This window comes from Megalobrama amblycephala, linkage group LG16 (assembly GCF_018812025.1).
Source record: "Megalobrama amblycephala isolate DHTTF-2021 linkage group LG16, ASM1881202v1, whole genome shotgun sequence".
NCBI classification, from domain to species: Eukaryota; Metazoa; Chordata; class Actinopteri; order Cypriniformes; family Xenocyprididae; genus Megalobrama; species Megalobrama amblycephala.
The window spans coordinates 39,081,145-39,102,269 of NC_063059.1; the positions used below are offsets into that span (position 1 = coordinate 39,081,145).

General features: G+C 34.8%; 1 protein-coding gene across 1 annotated transcript in view; it reads left to right on the top strand.

Moving 5' to 3' along the window:
* Window positions 1-21,125, top strand: part of actn4 (actinin, alpha 4) — a 51,228-nt gene that overhangs the window by 16,724 nt on the left and 13,379 nt on the right. The window contains 5 exon segments of the mRNA XM_048160552.1: window positions 17,888-18,002; window positions 18,228-18,347; window positions 19,383-19,469; window positions 19,595-19,682; window positions 20,035-20,113. Coding sequence (XP_048016509.1) covers window positions 17,888-18,002; window positions 18,228-18,347; window positions 19,383-19,469; window positions 19,595-19,682; window positions 20,035-20,113 — 489 coding nt within the window.

Sequence of the window (21,125 nt, forward strand, 5' to 3'; positions counted from 1 at the left end):
ATAAGCCGTAATTAGGAGTTTACTGAGGGGAAAAGTCATAGTTGGTTAATAGTGAGAATAGGACCCTGATCTCAAGTTTTTCTTGAAGAATATTTTTATTCAACAAGCATGCATTAAATTGATCAAAAGTGACAGCAAAGACATAATGTTACAAAAGATTCTATTTCAAATAAATGTTGTTCTTTTAGAACTTTATATTCATCGAAGAATCCTGAAGAATAACAGTTTTCAACGTTGATAATAATCATAAATGTTTCTTGAGCATCAAATCATCATATTAGAATGATTTCTGAAGGATCATGTGACACTGAAGACTGGAGTAATGATGCTGAAAATTCAGCTTTGATCACATTTTAACATATATTCACATAAAAATTCACAATATTACAGATTTTACTGCATTTTTGCAAGATTTTACTGCAAGACACATGTTTCAAAAACATTAACACATTTATATCTATTTATTTATTTGTGCTAGCATGTTAATATTTTATGAAATTGTATGGTATTTGTAGTGACTGCTAACATGTTGATATTGTGACATTTGGTATAGTTTTTTTGCATGATTGTGGTGTGCCACCACCCCCCTCTCTCTCTCTCTCACTCACTCACTCACTCACTCACTCACTCACTCACTCACTCACTCACTCACACACACACACACACACACACACACACACACACACACACACACACACACACACACACACACACACACACACACACACACACACACACACCTGATTGAAGTGTGTAGAAACAGATGTGGGCAAAGCCACTTCACTTACAGGAAAGATGGACTCATTCCTTTTTACTTCCGCCACAAATGCATGTCTTCATTTATAGCGAGCGTGTGTGAGACTGAGTCAATAAGTACACAATGTTGAGTAATTTATAGCACAGAAAGGTCTTGCCACACCTATTGTGAAAGATGATAATGCCATTGTGTGTGCGCGACCGTGTGGCCTTTATATCGGTTAAACACAGTCAGTGAAGGTTTGATGGCTCGTCATCGGTATGTGTGTGTCAGACGGATTTAGGAGTGGGACCGTGACTCAGTTTGCACTGGACACTGTGTGTGTGTGTGATTTTTTTTTTTTTTTTTTTTTTTTTTTTTTTTTTTTTTTTTTTTTTTTTTTGTTGAGGTCACTTTTATTATTTCGGTAACACTTTACAATAAGGTTCATTAGTTAACTACATTAGTTAACATGAGCTAATAATAAACTGCACCTCTACAGCATTTGTTAATGTTAATTTCAACATTTACTAATACATTATTAAAATCAATAGTTGTGTTTGTTAACATAATGCACTGTGAAGAACATGAACAATGAACAGCTGGATTTTTATTAACATTAACGAAGATTAGTAAATACAGTAACAAATGTATTGCTCATTGTTAGTTCATGTTAGTTAATACATTAACTGTTTAACTAATGAACCTCATTGTAAAGTGTTACCATTATTTATTTTAAAATGTCTACTTTTTTAATGTTTCCCATTTTAATTTTAAAAGTTTTAGTAATTTTGTTTTTTTTTTTATAAATATTTCTGTTTCTTAATATTTTCCATTTTAATTTTATTTTTAGTAATTTTGTTGTGGATTTGTAATTTTTATTCGTTTTTAAATGTCTTTTAAAATATCTTTCATTTTTTAATTTTAGTTAAATATTTAGTAATTTTGTTTTTGTGGTGTTTTTTTTTTGGGGGGGGTTAATTTGTTAAAATAATTTCTTAATAATTTGAACTTTCATTTAAATTTTAGTTAGTTTTAGTAATTTTGTTGTGGTTTTGTCATTTGGTTTTTTGAAATGTCAAAGTATTTTCCGTTTTTGAATTTTAGTTACTTTTTTTGTTGTTGTTTTTATAAATATTTCTTTCTTAATATTCTCCATTTTAATTTTAGTCGTTTTGTGGATTTGTAATATTTATTTATTATTTTTTTAAATAATATTTTCCATTTTAATTAAAATTTTAGTTAGTTTTAGTCATTTTGGGGTTTTTTTTATAATAATTTAAAAAATTATAAATTAGTTTTTTCTTAAATATGTCTAACTAAAATTCAAATTAAAAGGGAAAATATTTAAAATTTTAATAATTTTGTTGTAGTTTTGTCATTGTTTAGTCTATTTATTAATTGTAATTTTAGCTTTAATAATTTTACTACTTAAACTAAATTAAACTAGTTTTATATTTTATTTTATTTCAGTTCATGTTTATTTTATTTCACATAATTTTAATATATTTGTAGCAAAAGATAACACTTCACTGACAGTGTGCGTGTGTGTGTGTGTGTGTGTGTGTGTGTGTGTGTGTGTGTGTGTGTTTCTGTGGTTTTACTGAAATGACAGAATGGTCCAACCGTTTCTTTCCATATTACACATACTTGTCTGTCTTGTCCCATACAGGCCGTTGCGCTCACACAGGAACAGGAAGTTGGGCAGAAGTTTGTGAGCAGCAGTTTCTCTGGTGCCTGTGTTCCGTCTCGTTTTATGCTGCCTCATTGTAAGCATCCCTGCTGCGAGGGAGGGGGAGGCGGGGTCATATTTCACATTCCTGCAACCGAAGGACAAACAAGCGTAAATGAGAATGCATACTTGTGAACATTAGCTCTGAAAAACACACTCTCCTTTGTAAGCACTGAGATCATTTGGGACGCGAGAAGGGAAAAGGTGTGGTGACTTTGATCAGGTGCAAGTGTGTGTGTGCTTTTGTGAATGCATTGTGGGGGGGGAGGGGCGGGGCTTCGTTCGGCCTATTGCGTCACGTAGAACTGAGTGTGCGTTGCCTTATAAGGACATGAGAACATTACAGGAGACACAGGAAGAGGCAGTTAAGAGTGACAATACCAGGAGACCCGGCCGACTGGACCGACATGTTTGGCTTCATTCTCTCTCTCTCTCTCTCTTTCTCTCTCTCTCTCACTTTCTCCCCTTGTTCATTGACACGCCACATTAAAGAGTTATGCAAAACTTAAAAAATGCCCTGATTAGTGGTTTTTGTTTAGGCAAGCGTTCACTATTACCATATGTTATAAATAAGTTGCAACCTGACAAGTCGAACCGGTGTCATGAGAAATCGACCCCCAGGAAGGCGATAATGCCTGATCAAAAGTGATGTCTTGACTAATTATAACCTATTTCATTATTGTCTGATGTTTATTACATTAAGTGCACAAACACCATGCTTGAAATATAACATAAATGCCTATGTGTTGCATTATGAAACAAACTGGAAACACAACCATGCCTAAAAATGTATTTTTTTTTTTCTATAAGGATAGTTGCAACATACTATGTTCTGTAAAAGTAAATATTAATTTTACACAATAAGACCGTTACACAATTTTACACAATCGGGTAGATGTATGCTATTCTAGTACATAAGCTAACAAAAAAACAGTAAGAAATCCTTGATTTCACAACCTATAGCTTGAGTTATGTACTAGTACTGTATATAAACCATGTAATTTAAAAGACATTAATGCTCATTATAACGCATTTGAAACTATATAAATCATAATGTGATTTTGCAGGGATTATAATTGGGCGCTAAAAATACTACCTATTAAAAGTCCGTTGAACCAATGGGATCACTCGGGGTCCTAAAGGAGACCTGATTCTTGGGGGGGGGGACTCAATTTCTCACCACACCGGATCAAAATTGCATTGAGAGAGGAAAAAAAAAAGGCAGTTAGTTGCATCTGTGTATGTCGCATTCTGAATTAACTCAGTAAATTTCACAAATAATTACCAGGAAACTGCAAGTAACACATTTAATTAAATGCATAATTGGGAAGTAGAATGCAACATTGATTCCTTTTAGAATAATGTAAATCTCCAGAGTAACTCGATTGATCCGGTGGGATTAGTGGTGTAGATGCTTCATTTCCACAGACGGTGTCCTGCAGCCATTGATGTTTCGCAGCTCTCGGTGCTTTGACCCCCCAGAACCCCTCATGGCGGACGACCAAATGCATTCCACAGTAAATATTAGCCCAGAGAGGGACAGACAGAGAGTGTTTATGTAATGCTGAAGAGACACATTCCATCCTCATGTGGGCTGTGAGGAGCTGGACGATCGCTCTCTCTCCAGCAGGAGTTCAGAGGGCTTCTGTCGCTCGCTCTCCACTGGGGAATGTGCGGAATGAAGATCCGCAGAGCTTCAAATGTTCCATGTTCCCCAGTGAATGGCCATTAACATTGGGAAATCCGCTTTTTTGTGAGTTAGAGAATTCACTGGTTGTCCTAGCACTTCCGGCATGCCGTTTTTTTGTGTGTGTGTGTGTGTGTGTGTGTGTGTGTGTTCTGTACTAGTGCTGCACGATTAAGTGAAATAAAACTGAAATCATGTTATGGTTTAGTGTGATGATCAAACTTCGAAGGCTGCAATTTAATTGAATAAATATATGCACTGCGTGTTTTAGAGTGAAGCGCGGCACTGTGTTCATTTACACACGAGCAGCTCATGGTTCGATGTTTTCAGCGTATCAGAGCGGTTCAGCTCCACGTGAACTTCATCTCTGCATCTGCTCTGGGTTTGTATGGACGCTTGTTTCATATAAATACGCAATTGTGAGAAAAAAGTCAGAATTGTGAGATTAAAAAGTTGCAGTTCTGATGGGTTTTTTTTTTCTCGCATTGGGAGTTTATATCTCGCATTCTCAGAAAAAGTCAGAATTTTGAAGAAAAAAAAATCGCAATTTCTTGCAATTGTAAGTTTATATCTCACAATTCTGACTTTATTTCTTGCAATTGTTTATATATCGCAATTCTGACTATTTCTTGCAATTATGAGTTTATATATCACAATTCTCAGAAAAAAAGTCCAAGTTTTGAAATGGTCACAATTCTGACTTTTTTTTTCTCTTGCAATTGAGTTTATATCTCACAATTCTCAGAAAAAAAGTCAGAATTGTGATAGAAAATGTCACAATTCTGACTTTATTTCTTGCAATTGCGAGTTTATATCTCACAATTCCCAGAAGAAAAGTTAGTTGCGGGACGTAAACAATGCAATTGAAAGAAAAAAAGTTAGAATTGTGAGATGAAAAAGTCACAATTACCTTGTTTATTTTTTATTCAGTTGTGGAAACAAGCTTCCATAGATTTTGGGTCACTTTAAAAAGAGAAAAAGCTGTTCCTTTGGTTTTCCTTTTAAAAATAAATGCTTGATTGTTTAACATTTCGATGAGAAAAATAAGACAACCAAAAATATTACTATAATTATACAGATGATCTTACTAATATTTCAATTAGTAATGTTTCTTATTTTGTTGTTTTTAATATATATATTTTTTTTTTTGTAATTGTGTGTGACCAAATTATGCAGCCCTACAAACAAGCACAGCAAACCTGAAAAGTTTTAAAATTTGCATTTTAATTCATAAACACAAATTTTAGATTTTGAATCATACATCCCTATTAATAACGGCAATTTGTTACTATGTTTTCTGTTCTAAAGCAGATTTTTCTGGTCCGGGATGCTGATTGGTCAATACATCGTTCTAGAAGTGCTAAAATGCACAATATAATAACAGCTAGAGTTTGTCAGAGCAGAGACACCGTCTCTGCACCATCTCCCTTCTCCTGTTACCAAACAAGAAATCTGATTCCTCCTGGCAGGAAAGATCTGACCTCCTCTCTGCTGACACGCTGACCTTTGAGCCAGAGCCAGAGAGAATGCGTTAACAAATTCTCACCAAACATTAAATTCAACCGAATGACTCTAAATGAAAACTTCATCTCGGTGCATCGCTAATTTTAGGTGTTTTCTTCTGTGCTTCTGGTTCTCTTTACTGTTTCTGATCGGCGTGTGGTAGATGAGAAACCACTTCATTTAATTTAGTCGATTGTTTCCGAGCACTCTGAAACCCATTAAGGTGTATTTCAAGCCTGTCTGGGTAATGTTGGTTTAAACAGGCGCTTGCTTTGTGACAGAATTACCTGTTGCTGTCTTTATCCGATACACACGTGTAGGCTAGTAGCTACAGGTGCTTCTGTTTTTCTGAATTTTTGGGTTTTGGCTCAGTGTTGGATGACCGTGTTGGCAGACTGGATTTCCTGTGTCCCTGTGAGGCCTCCGTTTAATCCGACCTGACTCACTTTCCTCAGTGAAACGCAGCCTTGAGAGAAAGAGTCCCGCTCGCACACGTGAGTCAGCGCTACTGAACGCCACCGACGCTGAAACATGCAGAACAAATAATTCACTAAAAAAGAGAGATGCTGACAGACAGCCAAACTGTGAAACATTTTTTGGGATGGCTTAGACTGCATCCTGATGCTGTGAAGTCACACAAAATCTCTTTATATTGAAGATGAAGTAATTTGTTGAAATTTTTTCTTATACTCCCCATATGCTGAGACAACTGTAAGTTAGCCATTAGTAGGTCAGTCTCCTTGAAAAGCTGCTATTCTGTGGCCCTTAACTTAAAACATCACTCTGTTAATGTTTTTCCCGACCAGCCCGACTCAGAAACACGGACTAAACCTGTGTAAGTTTGGTTGAGAATGTCTGGTTGGCCGACCATTAGCAGACAGATGTTACTATTTTGCGGTTTATAAATGCTAGTGGCACAGAAATGACAGACTTTACATTAGAGATGCACGATTTTGCTAAATGTTGCAATTGCAAATTTAACCCTTTCCCTGCCTTTGACGGAATTTTCCAGCTTTCCATGTTTTCACTGTTATACAGTAGGGGGGCGTTATTATGCATCTTCTGAAAGAGCAGAGAATCTCCTGATCAAAACACATGCGAAGAAGCAGAAACAAGCGATAGCATATGTAAAATAACACGATTATCAACATTAAACAGCATATAAAACAAAACTATAGGACTGTGCAAGCATTAAGGGTGTTGATGAACACGATCTACTCCATTTATGTTTTGATTATCGTTCTGAATCCAGTCCAGACATAGTCTTTGACAAAAACACTATTTCATCAGCTTTTTGCTCAAATGTTGCTATTTTATGAACTTACCCACATTCAAATGTTGAGATGCATGAAGCTAGAATAAGCTTCTTTTTTTTTTTTTTTTTTTTTTTTTTTTTACTTTCCCTGCCATTGACAAGTTATCACATCTTTTTTTGAGAAAACGATTCCCGCCAAAGACGAGATTTTCCAGCTTTCTGTGATTTCACTGTTATACGGTAGGGGGCGCTATTACTCATCTTCTGAAAGAGTAGAGGATCTCCTGATCAAAACACAGGTGAAGAAGCAGAAACAAGTGATAGCATATGTAAGCAGATGCATATGTAAAATAACACGATTATCAACATTAAACAGCATATAAAACAAAACTATAGGACTGTGCAATCATTAAGGGTGTTGATGGACTTGATCTATTCCATCTATGTTTTGATCATCATTGTGAATCCGATATTTCTTTTTTATGAAACTTGCCCACATTCAAATGTTGATTAAAAAAGAATGCATGAAGATGCATAAAGCCTATTTTTTTGTTTAAGAGCAGAGACTTTGTTCTTTCTTTTGATTTATATTGCATGTTCAGATATAGGGTTGGGAATTGTAATTAATTTTTCAGTTCCCATTTCTGCCTTACAATTCCGGTTCCATTAAAATTATTAAACAACTAATAAAAAAAATGGTGGTAAGGAATAGGGTTGGGTGTCATTTAATTTGAATGATTCCAATTCTGCTCATCGATTCCTAATTTTGATTCCAATAGGGTAAAAAATAAAATTACTTATTTTAAGTCTTATTGCAAAGCATTTAATTGTAGCTGAATATCATGGACAAAAATCAACAGCCTAAAAACACTTACACAAGAAACTTTTGCCTATGGTTTAAAAATACGATAGCGAAAACAACTAGCCTAACTAATACACATTTCAAGCATTATTAAAGACAAGTAAACCTTTAGTAACAAATAAATAAAACTGAACATATATACGATTTAAATAAAGTGTTTTGTTATTCAGGTTCAGAAGCTAATCAAATGTAAAATAACACTGCACTTTATAAATAAAACGTACATTAGTTACATTAGTGTTATTATAGAGACGGCAGCAGGAATGTTAGGCTGCTGTCACTTTAAGAGCTGCACGGATCCATTCAAGCTCAAGGCGTTTTCCATACTGCACACGTGTAACAGTATAAAATCACTGTGTGTGCAGCACGGAAAACAGTGATTGAATGGTTTAAATCACATTAAAATGCAGCGGAATCGAAATGCTTTCCTTATCGAATCACCGATTCTTGGGAATTTGGAAAAGGTTCTAAAATGGAGCCTTGCAACTTTTCAAAAACGCTATTGGGGAAAGAGTTAAAAAGCATTTAAGCTGGCCAAAAATTCTGGTGATGCATGTATTTATTTAAATTGCAGCCATTGCGATTTGATAATCACACTTTTGCTGTATTTTGCTGAATCATGTTGTCCCACTTCACCTTTTTAATCAGAGTTCTCATCTGTAGCAACCGTGACCGTCAGCAGCGCTGATGTTTGTATATATTTCCCATCAAATATGCTCTGACTTGCTGATATCGACTCTTTTAGTTGCCTTATTAGTTACAGAATGACCTTTTGCCAAATTCCTGCTCGTCCGCCACTGCTTCGGGAGGATGTCGCAGGAATTTGAAGCGTGCACAGTTCGGTGACCTCTCTTAGCCACGATTCTCTCTTCTCCCACAAACTGTTGAAGCGGTTGATACACAAACCTTGAGTGTCACCAGAATCTCATTTCTCTGTGAGAGCGACGTCTGTGTGATTCATGAATGTTTGTGTGATGGATAGGAATGAGAGGAGAAGAAGTGAAGAACCTCTTAAAGTCTCAATTCTACAAAACACAACTTTATCAGTGTGCTTTTGGTTTAGTGCTGTCAAGATGATACTTCCTGTCTATCTGCACTCAATGACTGTTGTAACGCTCATTTCCTTTGAGCCGTGGGATGTTTTCTTGAGAGGACCTTCTTTCCGTCCCTCAACTCCTCCATCGTTGAGTTAGAGGGACAGTTCGCCCAAAAATTAAAAATGTTTCTGTGATTAATGTGCAAGTCATTGAGAGGACAGCGATCGAGATGGAATAAAAAGTAGCAACCAAGAGTGACATCATAGCTTCAGCCTTAAAGGGACAGTTCACCCAAAACTTTGAATTCTCTTCTGAGTGATCTGTCACTTTAAGGCCGAAGCTATGATGTCACTCTCGGTTGCTACTTTTTATTCCGTCTCGATCGCTGTCCTCTCAGTGACTTGCACATTAATCACGGCATGAAGTTTTGATCACTTGTGTAATTTGTTTGTCTTGTTCAATTTCTCTCCCTTTTCTAGCTCAAAGGTCGCCCGCTGCGTCTCAGTCTAATCACGGAGTTTAGATTGATTTATTACACGCGTGTGGGCTGAAGAAACATTTCCTGTGTCACATCCTGTAGCGATAAAGCTCAGCACGTATTTCTTTGACGGGGATGTTTGTGTATGAAGGTGTGAATTCATCTTGACGTTGTTTTAATCTATTTGATTATGGAGGGAATGCTGCTCGTAGTGATTTGATCAGATGGTCAAAGACAATCTAGTGAATTCTAGCTCATATTATGGGCTGTAATTTATAATATTTAATAATTTGTAATTTATATATATATTTGTATTTGTGTGTGTGTGTGTGTGTGTGTGTGTGTGTGTGTGTGTGTGTGTGTATGTATGTGTGTGTGTATATATGTATGTATATATATGTGTGTATATATATATAAAATGTTATGTTTTATAATATATGATATATTATAATATATTATTTTGTTTTATATATATATATATATATATATATATATATATATATATATATATATATATATATATATATATATATATATATATAAAAATAATACATAAATAAATATATGAAAATAAATACATAAATAAAAAATATATATATATATATATATTTTATTTATGTATTTATTTTCATATATATGTATGTGTAATATATGTATATGTATATGTATGTTATTTTTTATAATACATGATATATATTATTTTGTTTATATATATATATATATTTTTTTTATGTATTTATTTTCTTTATATAAAAAATATATTTTGAAAACACACACATATTTACATGCATACATAAATAAAATATTAATATATATTAAAATAAATGTATGTATTATATATTTTACTATATATTATTTTATAATAAGATATATTATATTATATTTATTATATATATACACATACATTACATAATAAATATATATATATATATATATATATATATATATATATATAAAATATAATATAATATAATTTTTTATTTATTTTGCTGTTAGCGTAGATTTATTTCTCTTAACATAAATTATTTTCAGTGATTTGTCTCCTGGTGTGTCATCTCAAAATGCAGAGCTCAGCAGGAAGTGACAGAACAGTCATCGCCGTCCGTCTGATTGTTCACACAAACCAGCAATTAAAAACAATAATTGTTGGTTTGTGCACACATGCAGACAGATGCCTTTGACTGTCGTCTCGCTTCTCGCTGAGTGTTGTGTTTTTAAGATGACACGTCAAGATAAAAATAGTTCAGCTTCCCTGTTGTACTGAAGATCAGCTATCCTCTTGTAGTTTGAAACATCCCCAGATGCCATGTGTCTCTCACCTGCACACTAAACTAGATCACCTGATGAGCGGGTCGGGCGGAGGCATTCGCCCTTGAGAATCGATGCGGATGCACCACAGTCTTGACATTTTCTCACGTCTCTTCACTTTCGATAGCTCTCGCTGGTGTTCTCACTCTCGGTCTTCAAATAAAACACACTTCATTAGCTCGGACAGCCGTTCTCAGCGCGTGACACGCATGTCTGGCATTCTTAACATCACTCTCCTGCGATACTGGGATTCCTGCGCAAACTCTCCCTGGGTCAGGCACTCCTTTCCAGCATTCTTCCATCTGGTCTTCTGTCGTTTGGTAATCGCACTAAGATATTTTAGTTTTACTTTGAATAATCGTGCAGCCTACTTGTGGTAATGCTGAGAATGCAAGAGCACTGAAATGAAGCGTGCATATCTGAAATCATCTGCGTTCATGTACCTGTGTAGAGTACGGTTCACAGCTGACAGTACAGTTATGCTTCCAGCGTCATTGTGCTTAAAGGAATTCACATGGAATTCCAGGCAGCTGAAAGGTCAAAGTTTAATATTGTGCCAGATGACTGCTGTCAATAAAAGAGAAGATGTAAGGGCTTCCTGCAGGTTTCTTTCAAAATAAATGTTTGATGGTTTAACGTTTGAAAGTGAAGTAAAACCAATATTATATTTTGCATATTTAAATTATTTTAAATTTATTGTACAGTGAAATATTACAATAGCAGTATTTTTATATTATGCAGCAGTAATAATAATAATAATAATGAATATTATTAATATTATTACTGATTATTATAATTAATTATTAGTATTATTATTTTACAGCCATATTGATAATCACAAAATTCTGACCAATTTGTGCATCTCTACAAACAACCACAGCAAACTTTAAAAAAAAAAAAAAAAAAAAAAAAAAAAAATGTATTGCATTTTACATCTCAATTTTATAATAAAAATCACAATTTAAGTTTTTCCCTCTAGTCTAGAGTCAGTGATCATGTGGATGATGTTGAGTTTTCCTGCAGGCTGACCAATCCCAGAGTCTCTGTGAACGAATCCCAACGTTTCCCAAAGCGTTCCAGATTTGGCTGTTGGTGTTATAGTTTGAAACGGATCTGTCCCGGGCCGCTGCGAGGGTTAATGTTCCTGCAGTCCTGCGGAGAAACCCGAGCTGTTCAGACACTGCTAGGACTCTCACAAAGACAGGAAGTGCTATAAATAAATCAACAAATAAACATGGCATCCACCAGGGCAGCTCCTACAGAGCGTGGACGTCCAAAACAGCCCCCTCCTCCTCCTCCTCCTCCTCGCTCTTTTCCTGTCCAGTGTGTCCCTCTTTTCTCCCTGTCTCTCTTCTGTTGACTCTGTGCTGCTACTGTTGCTCCAGAGTCCAGAGTTCAGATAGAAACATTTGTTTGAGCAAACTTCAAACTCATAGCTCCGCTTTGGTTGTTGATATTCTCTCATCTGTTGGTCGGATTGTGATGATATTTAAGTTTATTTTGAGACTCGCTGTACTGTGTTTCTAGATCTTGGGTTGTCATGAGGAGTGTGGAGGATTTATGAGCTTTTTGACTTCATTGGAATTTAGGGCTGCACAACGAGTAATCACGATTAATCGTTTGCAAAATAAAAGTCTGTGTTACGTAATATGTGTGTGTTCTGTGTATATTAATTACGTATATATAAATACATGCATGCACGTATATATTTAAGAAAAAAATTATATTTATATATAAAATATTTATATGTAATCTAAAATATATATAAATTTTTTTTTTAATTTATACATGTATGTGCATGTATTTATATATACATAATTATTATACACAGAACACACACACATATATTACGTAACACAGACTTTTATTTTGCAAACGATTAATCGTGATTAATTGTTGTGCAGCCCAATATTTTATATAATTTAATAATGTTTTTGTTTGTCCAAGACTATATTCATTCATTGGTTCTTCTGCTGTAATAATAAAGATGCTTGTTTTCAAACTTTTCTTTCATTTAAATTGTAAAAGAATTAAATTTTGTAATTCTAGGAGTTTCAATAACGGAATTTTCTTCAGGATTTACACTCGTTATCAGCGAAACTACATGACTTTTCCAGATATTTGTGATTTGCTGGTATTTTTGTTGTGGTTTTTAGTCACATAGTAGTTTCTTCCCTATACAGTTTTTTAGAACTTGACATAACTTATAATAATTCGTTTTTGAATTAATTTTTTTATTTTGTTTTTCACTTTAATTTAAAAAGTTTGTCATTTTTGTTGTTTTTGTCTTTTTTTTTTTATATATGTATATATGGTATTTATTTTTTATTTATTAGTTTAATTATTTTAGTATTTTAGTAACTTAAAATAAAAAATATTTTGCCTTGGTAACTAGCTGAAAAAATAATTTTTTATATTTTTTTTTATTTCAGTTAACAATTTCAGTTAATTTTTTTCAATTAAATTAACACATTTTTTTTTATGGCTTTAGTTTTTTTTTTTTTTTTTTTTTTTTTTTTTTTATCTATACAAGTATTGTGAATTTCCTCATATCCATGTTTTGGTTCTTAAACAAGTGAGGTTTTTTTTGAGGGCATGAATTAAAATAAGAAATGATTAAGCTTGCATCTCGATTTTTAATTAATTTTCATCTAATTTTAAATCATTTTTAGCCATCTCGATGCCCTCTTGGAAGTTTGCTATGATTTAATATCATCTCTGTTGTGTTTAGTCATTCACACTGAAGCTCAGAATTATCATACGCTTGATTTTAGATAATCAGATGACATGTTTTTTTAGAGCGCCCTCTACCAGATGGGCTTATTTTACAGATAAAACGCTCTGAAAACAGGTCCAGGTCTGTTTGACAGCCGACTGTTGTTATTATTATTATTATTATTATTATTATTTGATGTTCCCAAATTTTGTTCTGTTCACACTATAAATTATCACCCTCGTGCGCTGTATCCCGGTCATTTTGTGCTCCGCCCCAGTCCTGCAGCCCTTCAGTCGAGGATGGATGCTGATGATGTTGATCTTGCAGACGGAAACGCATTAGAGCTCGCAGAGAATGAGGAAAACGGATATTACCGTTTCGAATATTCATGCAGAAGTTTCCCTCAGGATATGTGCACAAACTCTTCTAGACGTGACATTTACAGTGCAGAGAAAGTATTCATTACACCTTTTTCTAATGATTTATTTTTTTACACTAATTTAAATAATCTATTTTTAACTATTTTAATCATTGTTGTAGTTTTTTCACTGTTGCTTTATTTTACATTTTATTTATTCAATTTCTTTAATTTTTTACTTTTTACGCTGTTTATCTGCCCAAGTGTGAAAACCCCTGTACTAGAAACCACCAAAAACACACTAACGTAGTGTTGAGTTTTACCTGAGCAACTAACATCCATATTTTCTCCAGCATATGTAGCTTGTTTGAAGGTATATGAATGTAGTGTTAATTATAAACATATTAATAGCACAAATCCATAGGCAAGCTATTTAAAACAGGCCAGCGAGAGTGAGTAAGAAGGGTTATGTCGGTCAGGTGATTGTGAAATCACGTTGTGTGCGTTGAGGTTGTTCCTGAGCAGCACCACACCCTCACCTGTCAATCACGCCTGCTCCATTAACTCATGCACTGCAGGAACTCGTGTGTGTGTGTGTGTGTGTGTGTGTGTGTGTGTGTGTGTGTGTGTGTGTGTGTGTGTGTGTGTGTGTGTGTGTGTGTGTGTGTGTGTGTGTGTGTGTGTGTGTGTGTGTGTGTGTGTGTGTGTGTGTGTGTGTGTGTGTGTGTGTGTGTGTGTGTGTGTGTGTGTGTGTGTGTGTAGGCCGAGGAAGGATGTGGTTCGATCTTGCATGCGTTCTTGCACAGGGAGTGGCAGTTCATTACAATTGAGAGTTTTATCTCTTTCATTTCCAAAACTCCACAATGCCATTCCTGGTTTCAGTTCAGAATCACATTACTACTAGCATTACTACTATTTCGCCAAGGTCAACATATCGGCTTACGTGTGGCATTTTTTTAATTATTGGTATCAGCTGATATGTTTTTCTGTTTGGACAATAACTGTCGAAAGCGGCAAACTTTATTTTGACAGAGCCGGGGATATTTGAAGACTGCATAAAAATGCATGTACTCTTCCGTGCAAATCGGATTCGGATATAAATCCATGCTAAATCCAGTTGGCTGTGTCATATTCATAGTGTAATGTATTAAATGTAAAATTAGCACTACCCGGTCTTTATTTGAGGAAATGTGATTCCCAGTGCAGACAGAATTAGCAGAAAAACATTTGTATTGCAGCAATTGTTATGCATGTATTATTTGCTATCTTTGAATTAAATAGTGTGATATAACAGCCACCCTGTTCTCTAAGATATCGGCGAAAAAATCCATACCGGTTGATCACTTGTTACTAGGGGTGTGACGAGGCGGTTATCTCACAAGACAAGACACGACTGAGTTCACGAGAACGAGATGAGACAAGATTTTTACACAGTATTTTTAAGAAATCCTCAATGACGAAATACATGACTAGAAAAATAGTCTGTAGGTGTATTTGAAATGTTTTTAATCATCTTGTAAAGAATGTCATTTCAGTTCTACTTTAAGTATAAAATATGAATTCTCTCCTGTATGATTTCATGTGAATCTCTTCAGACCTTAATATACATGATTTATGAGCTTCATCAACTTTTGACCTCTTAACTGAACTCCTTTCCACAAATTTATCACAGAAATAAAAACAGCATGAATAAAAATGAATACGTTTTCTCTTAGTCTTAAGTGCAAATAATAAGTGCAATCATAATCAAAGTACTCTCTCAATATTTAAAGTGCAAATAGAGACCAAATTTGTCTTCTGATGATTACAGCTGCACAGCCCAGCCTAAGATAGCTTTCATATTGGGAGATATGTGCATGCATCAGGTTTTCGCGTTTTACTTTCGCTTTCTATTTTCGCGATCACGCATACTCTGTGAATAGGGAGCGTGCATTCAACAAGATAAGACGTTTGTCAGACGGTTAGGCTCTGTTGTGCAGCGAATCCTCTTCCATGATCTTGTCAGTCACTTACCCTCGTCATGTGATCAGTGAACTCTGATTCCTTCTGCACTAGGTACGACTCTGCATCCCGTGTTGGATGAGCTGGATGGGATTGAAGCGTCCGTTATCCAACTGAATTAAATGTTTTTTACTTCTATACAAAAGCAAAACGTCAGTGGAGGCGCAATGTAAATGTAGCGGTTGCATATTCTATCCTAATTTCACCCTCACACACCTTCATGGCAATATCACGTGACAGCTTTTCACCTCGACGAGAAATCGTGGCACGAGATCTCGTCACACCCTTACTAGTTACTACAGTTGAAATGACCGATACGCAATGCAAGTTGCAACGTGGCCATGAAGTATTTGTAGTGTACTTCATGACTCTGACCAAAAGTGGCACATAAACGCATGCATGTGTGGCATCCTCTGTAATTCCTGTGACTTGGATGCAATGATGTCATCCACACCCAACTAATCATAGGCGTCCCGCTGGGCTTTCCCTACACACACACACACACACACACACACACACACACACACACACACAGAGCCCCCTGTTTGAGCAGAGGTATTTCAGGCCTCATCAAATGGCATTTGTTGACAGTGTGGATGTGTCCGTCCAGGCTCAGGTCCTGACTGGTTTGTGTGTGAAGGCTGAATTGTTTTTGTGGCAGGCCTGTCCCTGGTAGGTGCCTGTCGTACGAGGGCAGGGGGTGGTGAAGGGCCTCATTATCCACTAAACTCAATGGAGTCTTTGTGTTATGGGCTGCAGGCCTAGAAACCCCTTTCCCAGTGTGATCTGATGCCTGTCTGTGTCTGTACTCGCTGGTTCATGTTGAGGTGCTGTGGATCAAATCAACAGTCTAAGGCTTCGTCTACATTAGTCCGGATACACTTGAAAGCGGTGTTTTCGTTTCAAAACGCGCTCCGTCAACACTTGCATTTTCCAAACGGTTCTCATCCACACCTAAACATCGGAAAACACTAAAACTAGCCATGCGTAAAACCTCATAAAAGCTCACTGAGATGAAACAGACAGAATAAATTCTCATGCTATCCATCTGACAGGATCATTTTATTCAGCCAAATATCTCACCGTTCACTGATGCGTCCATTTCGCACTCATTCTCCATTATATGTTTGGTCTAAAAGGCAAGCTGTCATGTTTTGCTGCAGGGCAGCAATTGAGAGTAAATTTTCTGTCATATTTGCAGGACTGTGATATGAAGAGTGTACAAAGTGACATTTTTTTTAGCAACAGTGTGAAAGTGAATAGCACAACAGGCGCAATAATGGTATCAACATTAGTTCAAAAAGCTCCTTTTTCGCAGGACAAAAACACCGTCTCACTGGACGGAAGGCCAAAGCGCAGAGAAAAAGATGCGTTTGCAAAAGAAAACATATTAGTGTGGACAAGGCCTAACTAATGAGTGCTCCTTTTTTTTTTTTTTTTTCATTTTATAATTAATATATTTTTAATATAGTTTTAAGAGCCATAGTATTAGAGCAGTGTTAATTTAGTATTATTTATATACTATTATAATTTTTTATTAATATTTTTGAATGTGCTTTTGTCATTTTTATTAGTTTTTTTAATATTCATATTAAAATTAATTAATTTTTATCAGTTTTAGTAATTTTACTACTTCAACTTAAATTCGGTTAGTTTTATTTATAATTTTAGTTCATGGTAGTAGTAGTTTTCTTTTGGCTTTTTTTTTATTTATTTTTTTTATATATATATATATTTCTATTTAGTTTTAATTTTTTCTATATTTCCTTTAAGTAATTTTAGTATTTCAACTTTTTGTTTTATTTCAGTTAGTTTCCAAGGCAATATTTCTCATTTTCAAGTTTTTCATCTGATATTTATATTTTATTTCATACTTCATTTTAGCTTTATTTTCCAATTAACAGAAAATATATATTTTTTAAGTTTTAATTAACAATAACAATCTGATTTATACTAATGATTTTTTTTTTTTTTTTTGGTAGAATTTGTCACTTCAATAAAAGTTGTCTGCAAACCATGCGATATTTCAGAGTTTTCACACAGGCGTTGGTCTTGTATTTACGTTAGAAATGCATCAGATGTTGATTTTCAAACTGGCTTCCTGAGCAAACATCTTGAGCATTCCTGCATGCATCAGAACGCAGCCCGTTTCCTGTTTCCCGGGCTGTGACCTTGTTTCCAAGTTTTTTTGACATCATTTCCTGTTTGTTCTAGACTTTCACGGCCTGGTGCAACTCTCACCTGCGGAAGGCGGGAACGCAGATCGAGAACATCGAGGAGGATTTCAGAGATGGACTCAAACTAATGCTGCTCCTAGAGGTCATCTCAGGTCAGTGAGCTTCAGACGTGTGCTTTTGTCTTGTGATTTATTTATTTATTTTGGTCAGTGTGTAACATTCATTAAGTCAGTTGTTGCAACATCTATGCAACAACTTTCCAAAGTTGTTGCATAGATGTTGAGCTAATGTTTATCCGAGGAGAATGCAGTGGAGTTTGTGTTTATGCTGATGCGATGGAAAGAGTGTGAGAAGTCATCTGCCCTGTGTTTGTGCAGGGGAGAGATTACCAAAACCTGAAAGAGGCAAGATGAGAGTGCACAAGATCAACAATGTCAACAAAGCGCTGGACTTCATCGCCAGCAAAGGAGTCAAACTGGTGTCCATCGGCGCAGAAGGTACAAACACTTCTCTGTGTATCAGACCGTACATTCGCTCCTTTCATGTTCTTTCAAAAACACTTTGAAGATGCTCAGTATTGTCCTGCCAAGTGAAAATCCCACAGCAGACCTAAAGGCTTGTGCATGTTTGTGTGCGTGTGTGTTTGGGAAATTCTGACCTTCTGAAATTACTGATCCTCCTCTGTGTTGATGCAGCGTTTGTCTCTGAGAGAGTTTGTTTCTGGACACTGTTTGCAATGCATATGTATTTAAAAGTTTATTCAAATGATTAGGGTTACTGTATTTGATCAAAAATACAGTAAAAACAGTGAAATATTATTCTAGTTTAAAATAACTCTATTCTATTTGAATATTTGTTAACATGTAATTTATTCCTGTGATCAAAGCTGAATTTTCAGCATCATTACTCCAGTCTTCAGTGTCACATGATCCTTCAGAAATCATTCTAATATGCTGATTTGCTGCTCAATAAACATTTATGATTATTATCAATGTTGAAAACAGTTCTTATCTTTGATGAATAGAAAGTTTTTAAACCTGTATATGTAACGCTACAAATAATAAATTACAAATAAATAATTTTAAAATTTAAAATAAATTAGGTCGCACTTTAGTTTAGGGTCTAATTCTCACTATTAACTATGACTTTTGCTTCAATAAAATCCTAATTACTGCTTATTAATAGTAAGTAAGGTTGTTAAGTTTAGGTGTTAGGTAGGATTATGGGATGTAGAATATGGTCATGCAGAATAAGGCATTAATATCTGCTTTATAAGTACTAATAAACAGCCAATATACTAGTAATATACATGCTAATAAGCAACTAGTTAATAGTAAGAACTGGACCCTAAACTAAAGTGTTGCCATACATTATTTTGTATCATTATAAAGTCAATTTAATGCATAAAAGTATTAATTTCTTTAAAAAAAAGTCTTATTAAAATATAATTTCATTACTATTTTTTATGATAACATATAAATGCATGTTTTTCCACTTTCAACACTAACAAATTTGCATGTCTGTATTTGTAGAAATTGTGGATGGAAATGCCAAGATGACTCTGGGAATGATTTGGACCATCATCCTCCGCTTCGCCATCCAGGACATCTCAGTGGAGGGTATAATTTAACCTTCAGATTATTTTAGAAAATTTAGGAACAGCTCTGCACGGCACAGTCAAACAAAACCAGACAGACTTAATGAATGTTCAGTAATGGCCTGTTTCTGCTGCTTGTCTCTTCAGAAACCTCCGCTAAAGAAGGACTGTTGCTCTGGTGTCAGAGAAAGACGGCTCCTTACAAGAACGTCAACGTTCAGAACTTCCATATCAGGTTCGAAATGCCTATTAGTGTTGATCTAGAGCCTTATTCGACAGATCCAAGGATTCTGTGGTTTTGATTTGTTGATTCATTCCAAGGTGTGATTTGCATAAAGCAGTGTCATGGGTATATTTGAATAACAAATGAATAATGATAGCTGAAGATGAGAGATAAAGATCACACCTGAATCTGAAATATCCCAATCTCACAGTCGCTTTGCAAATAAAGTTCCTTTAGGGTAGTTTAACACTGACATGAATGAAGGGTTTGTAAGCTGTGGTTTGAGTGCTGCCCTCTTCTGGTCAGAGGAAAGAATGTGAAGTACTTGTTTCCTTTGACACTCTCTTCTTCTCTTTCTGGACAGCTGGAAGGATGGTCTGGCCTTCAATGCTCTGATCCATAGACACAGGCCAGAGCTCATTGATTACGACAAGCTGAGAAAGGCGAGTATCTCATGAGAACAAAAGCACATTAGGAGGTTTATAAATTTTCTTTGCTGAATTTGCGGGAGATTTCATGCAATCTAGTAGATTAAAATAATTAAAAAATACTCTGCAGGACAATTAAGCATGATTATTTTGCTCAGAAAACTATAATGGTGCTTTATTAATCTTGATCGTTTTTTTTTTTTTAGATTTTCTTTTTACATTTCATCAGAATTATTGCACTTTCATGTAAATTTACCTCATCTAGTTTCCTTATTATATTTATAATATGCATTAATACACTCTCTACATTATGAAAACTGGCAAAACCCTCAAGAAGTTTCTTTTGAAAATGAAAAAAGCACAATTCCTTATATTAATTCCAGTTATTCCAAATTATGTAAATTTTTTACTATTAAAGCAACAAAAAAGGCTTTGCATTGTGTGACAGAGGTTGTGTAACTAAAACTATTAAATAAAATATAAATATTACACAGTCGTAAACTAAATAAATTTGCCTTGTTGAAGCACTAAAATTATTAACTGGAACTAAATAAAACTAATAACTGATAAAAAAATAAATAAACCTAAATAGCAATATATATATAAAAATGACAAAAGCACACATGAAAATTAAAAATACACTGAAAAAAGGCTTATCTTACTTGGTATTTTTGTCTCATTTCCAGTCAAAATATCTAAAATTTCTTAAATCAAGATGGATTTTTATAGATAATAGATATTTAGTTGTTTTTTATGGGCGGGGAAAAAATCTAAATTAAGTGCATTTTGCTTAAAACTTGTAAAATTGTCTGCCAATGGGGTAAGAAAAATAATCTTGTTTTCCGTTTGCATTAAGATTATTTTTCTTACCCCACTGGCAGACAATTTTACAAGTTTTAAGCAAAATGCACTTAATTTAGACTTTTTTCCACCCCAGGAAACAAGACTAAATATCTTATGTCGTTTTCTGGCATGATTTAAATTTTTTTTAGATATTTGTACTTGAAATAAGACAAAAATACTTTTT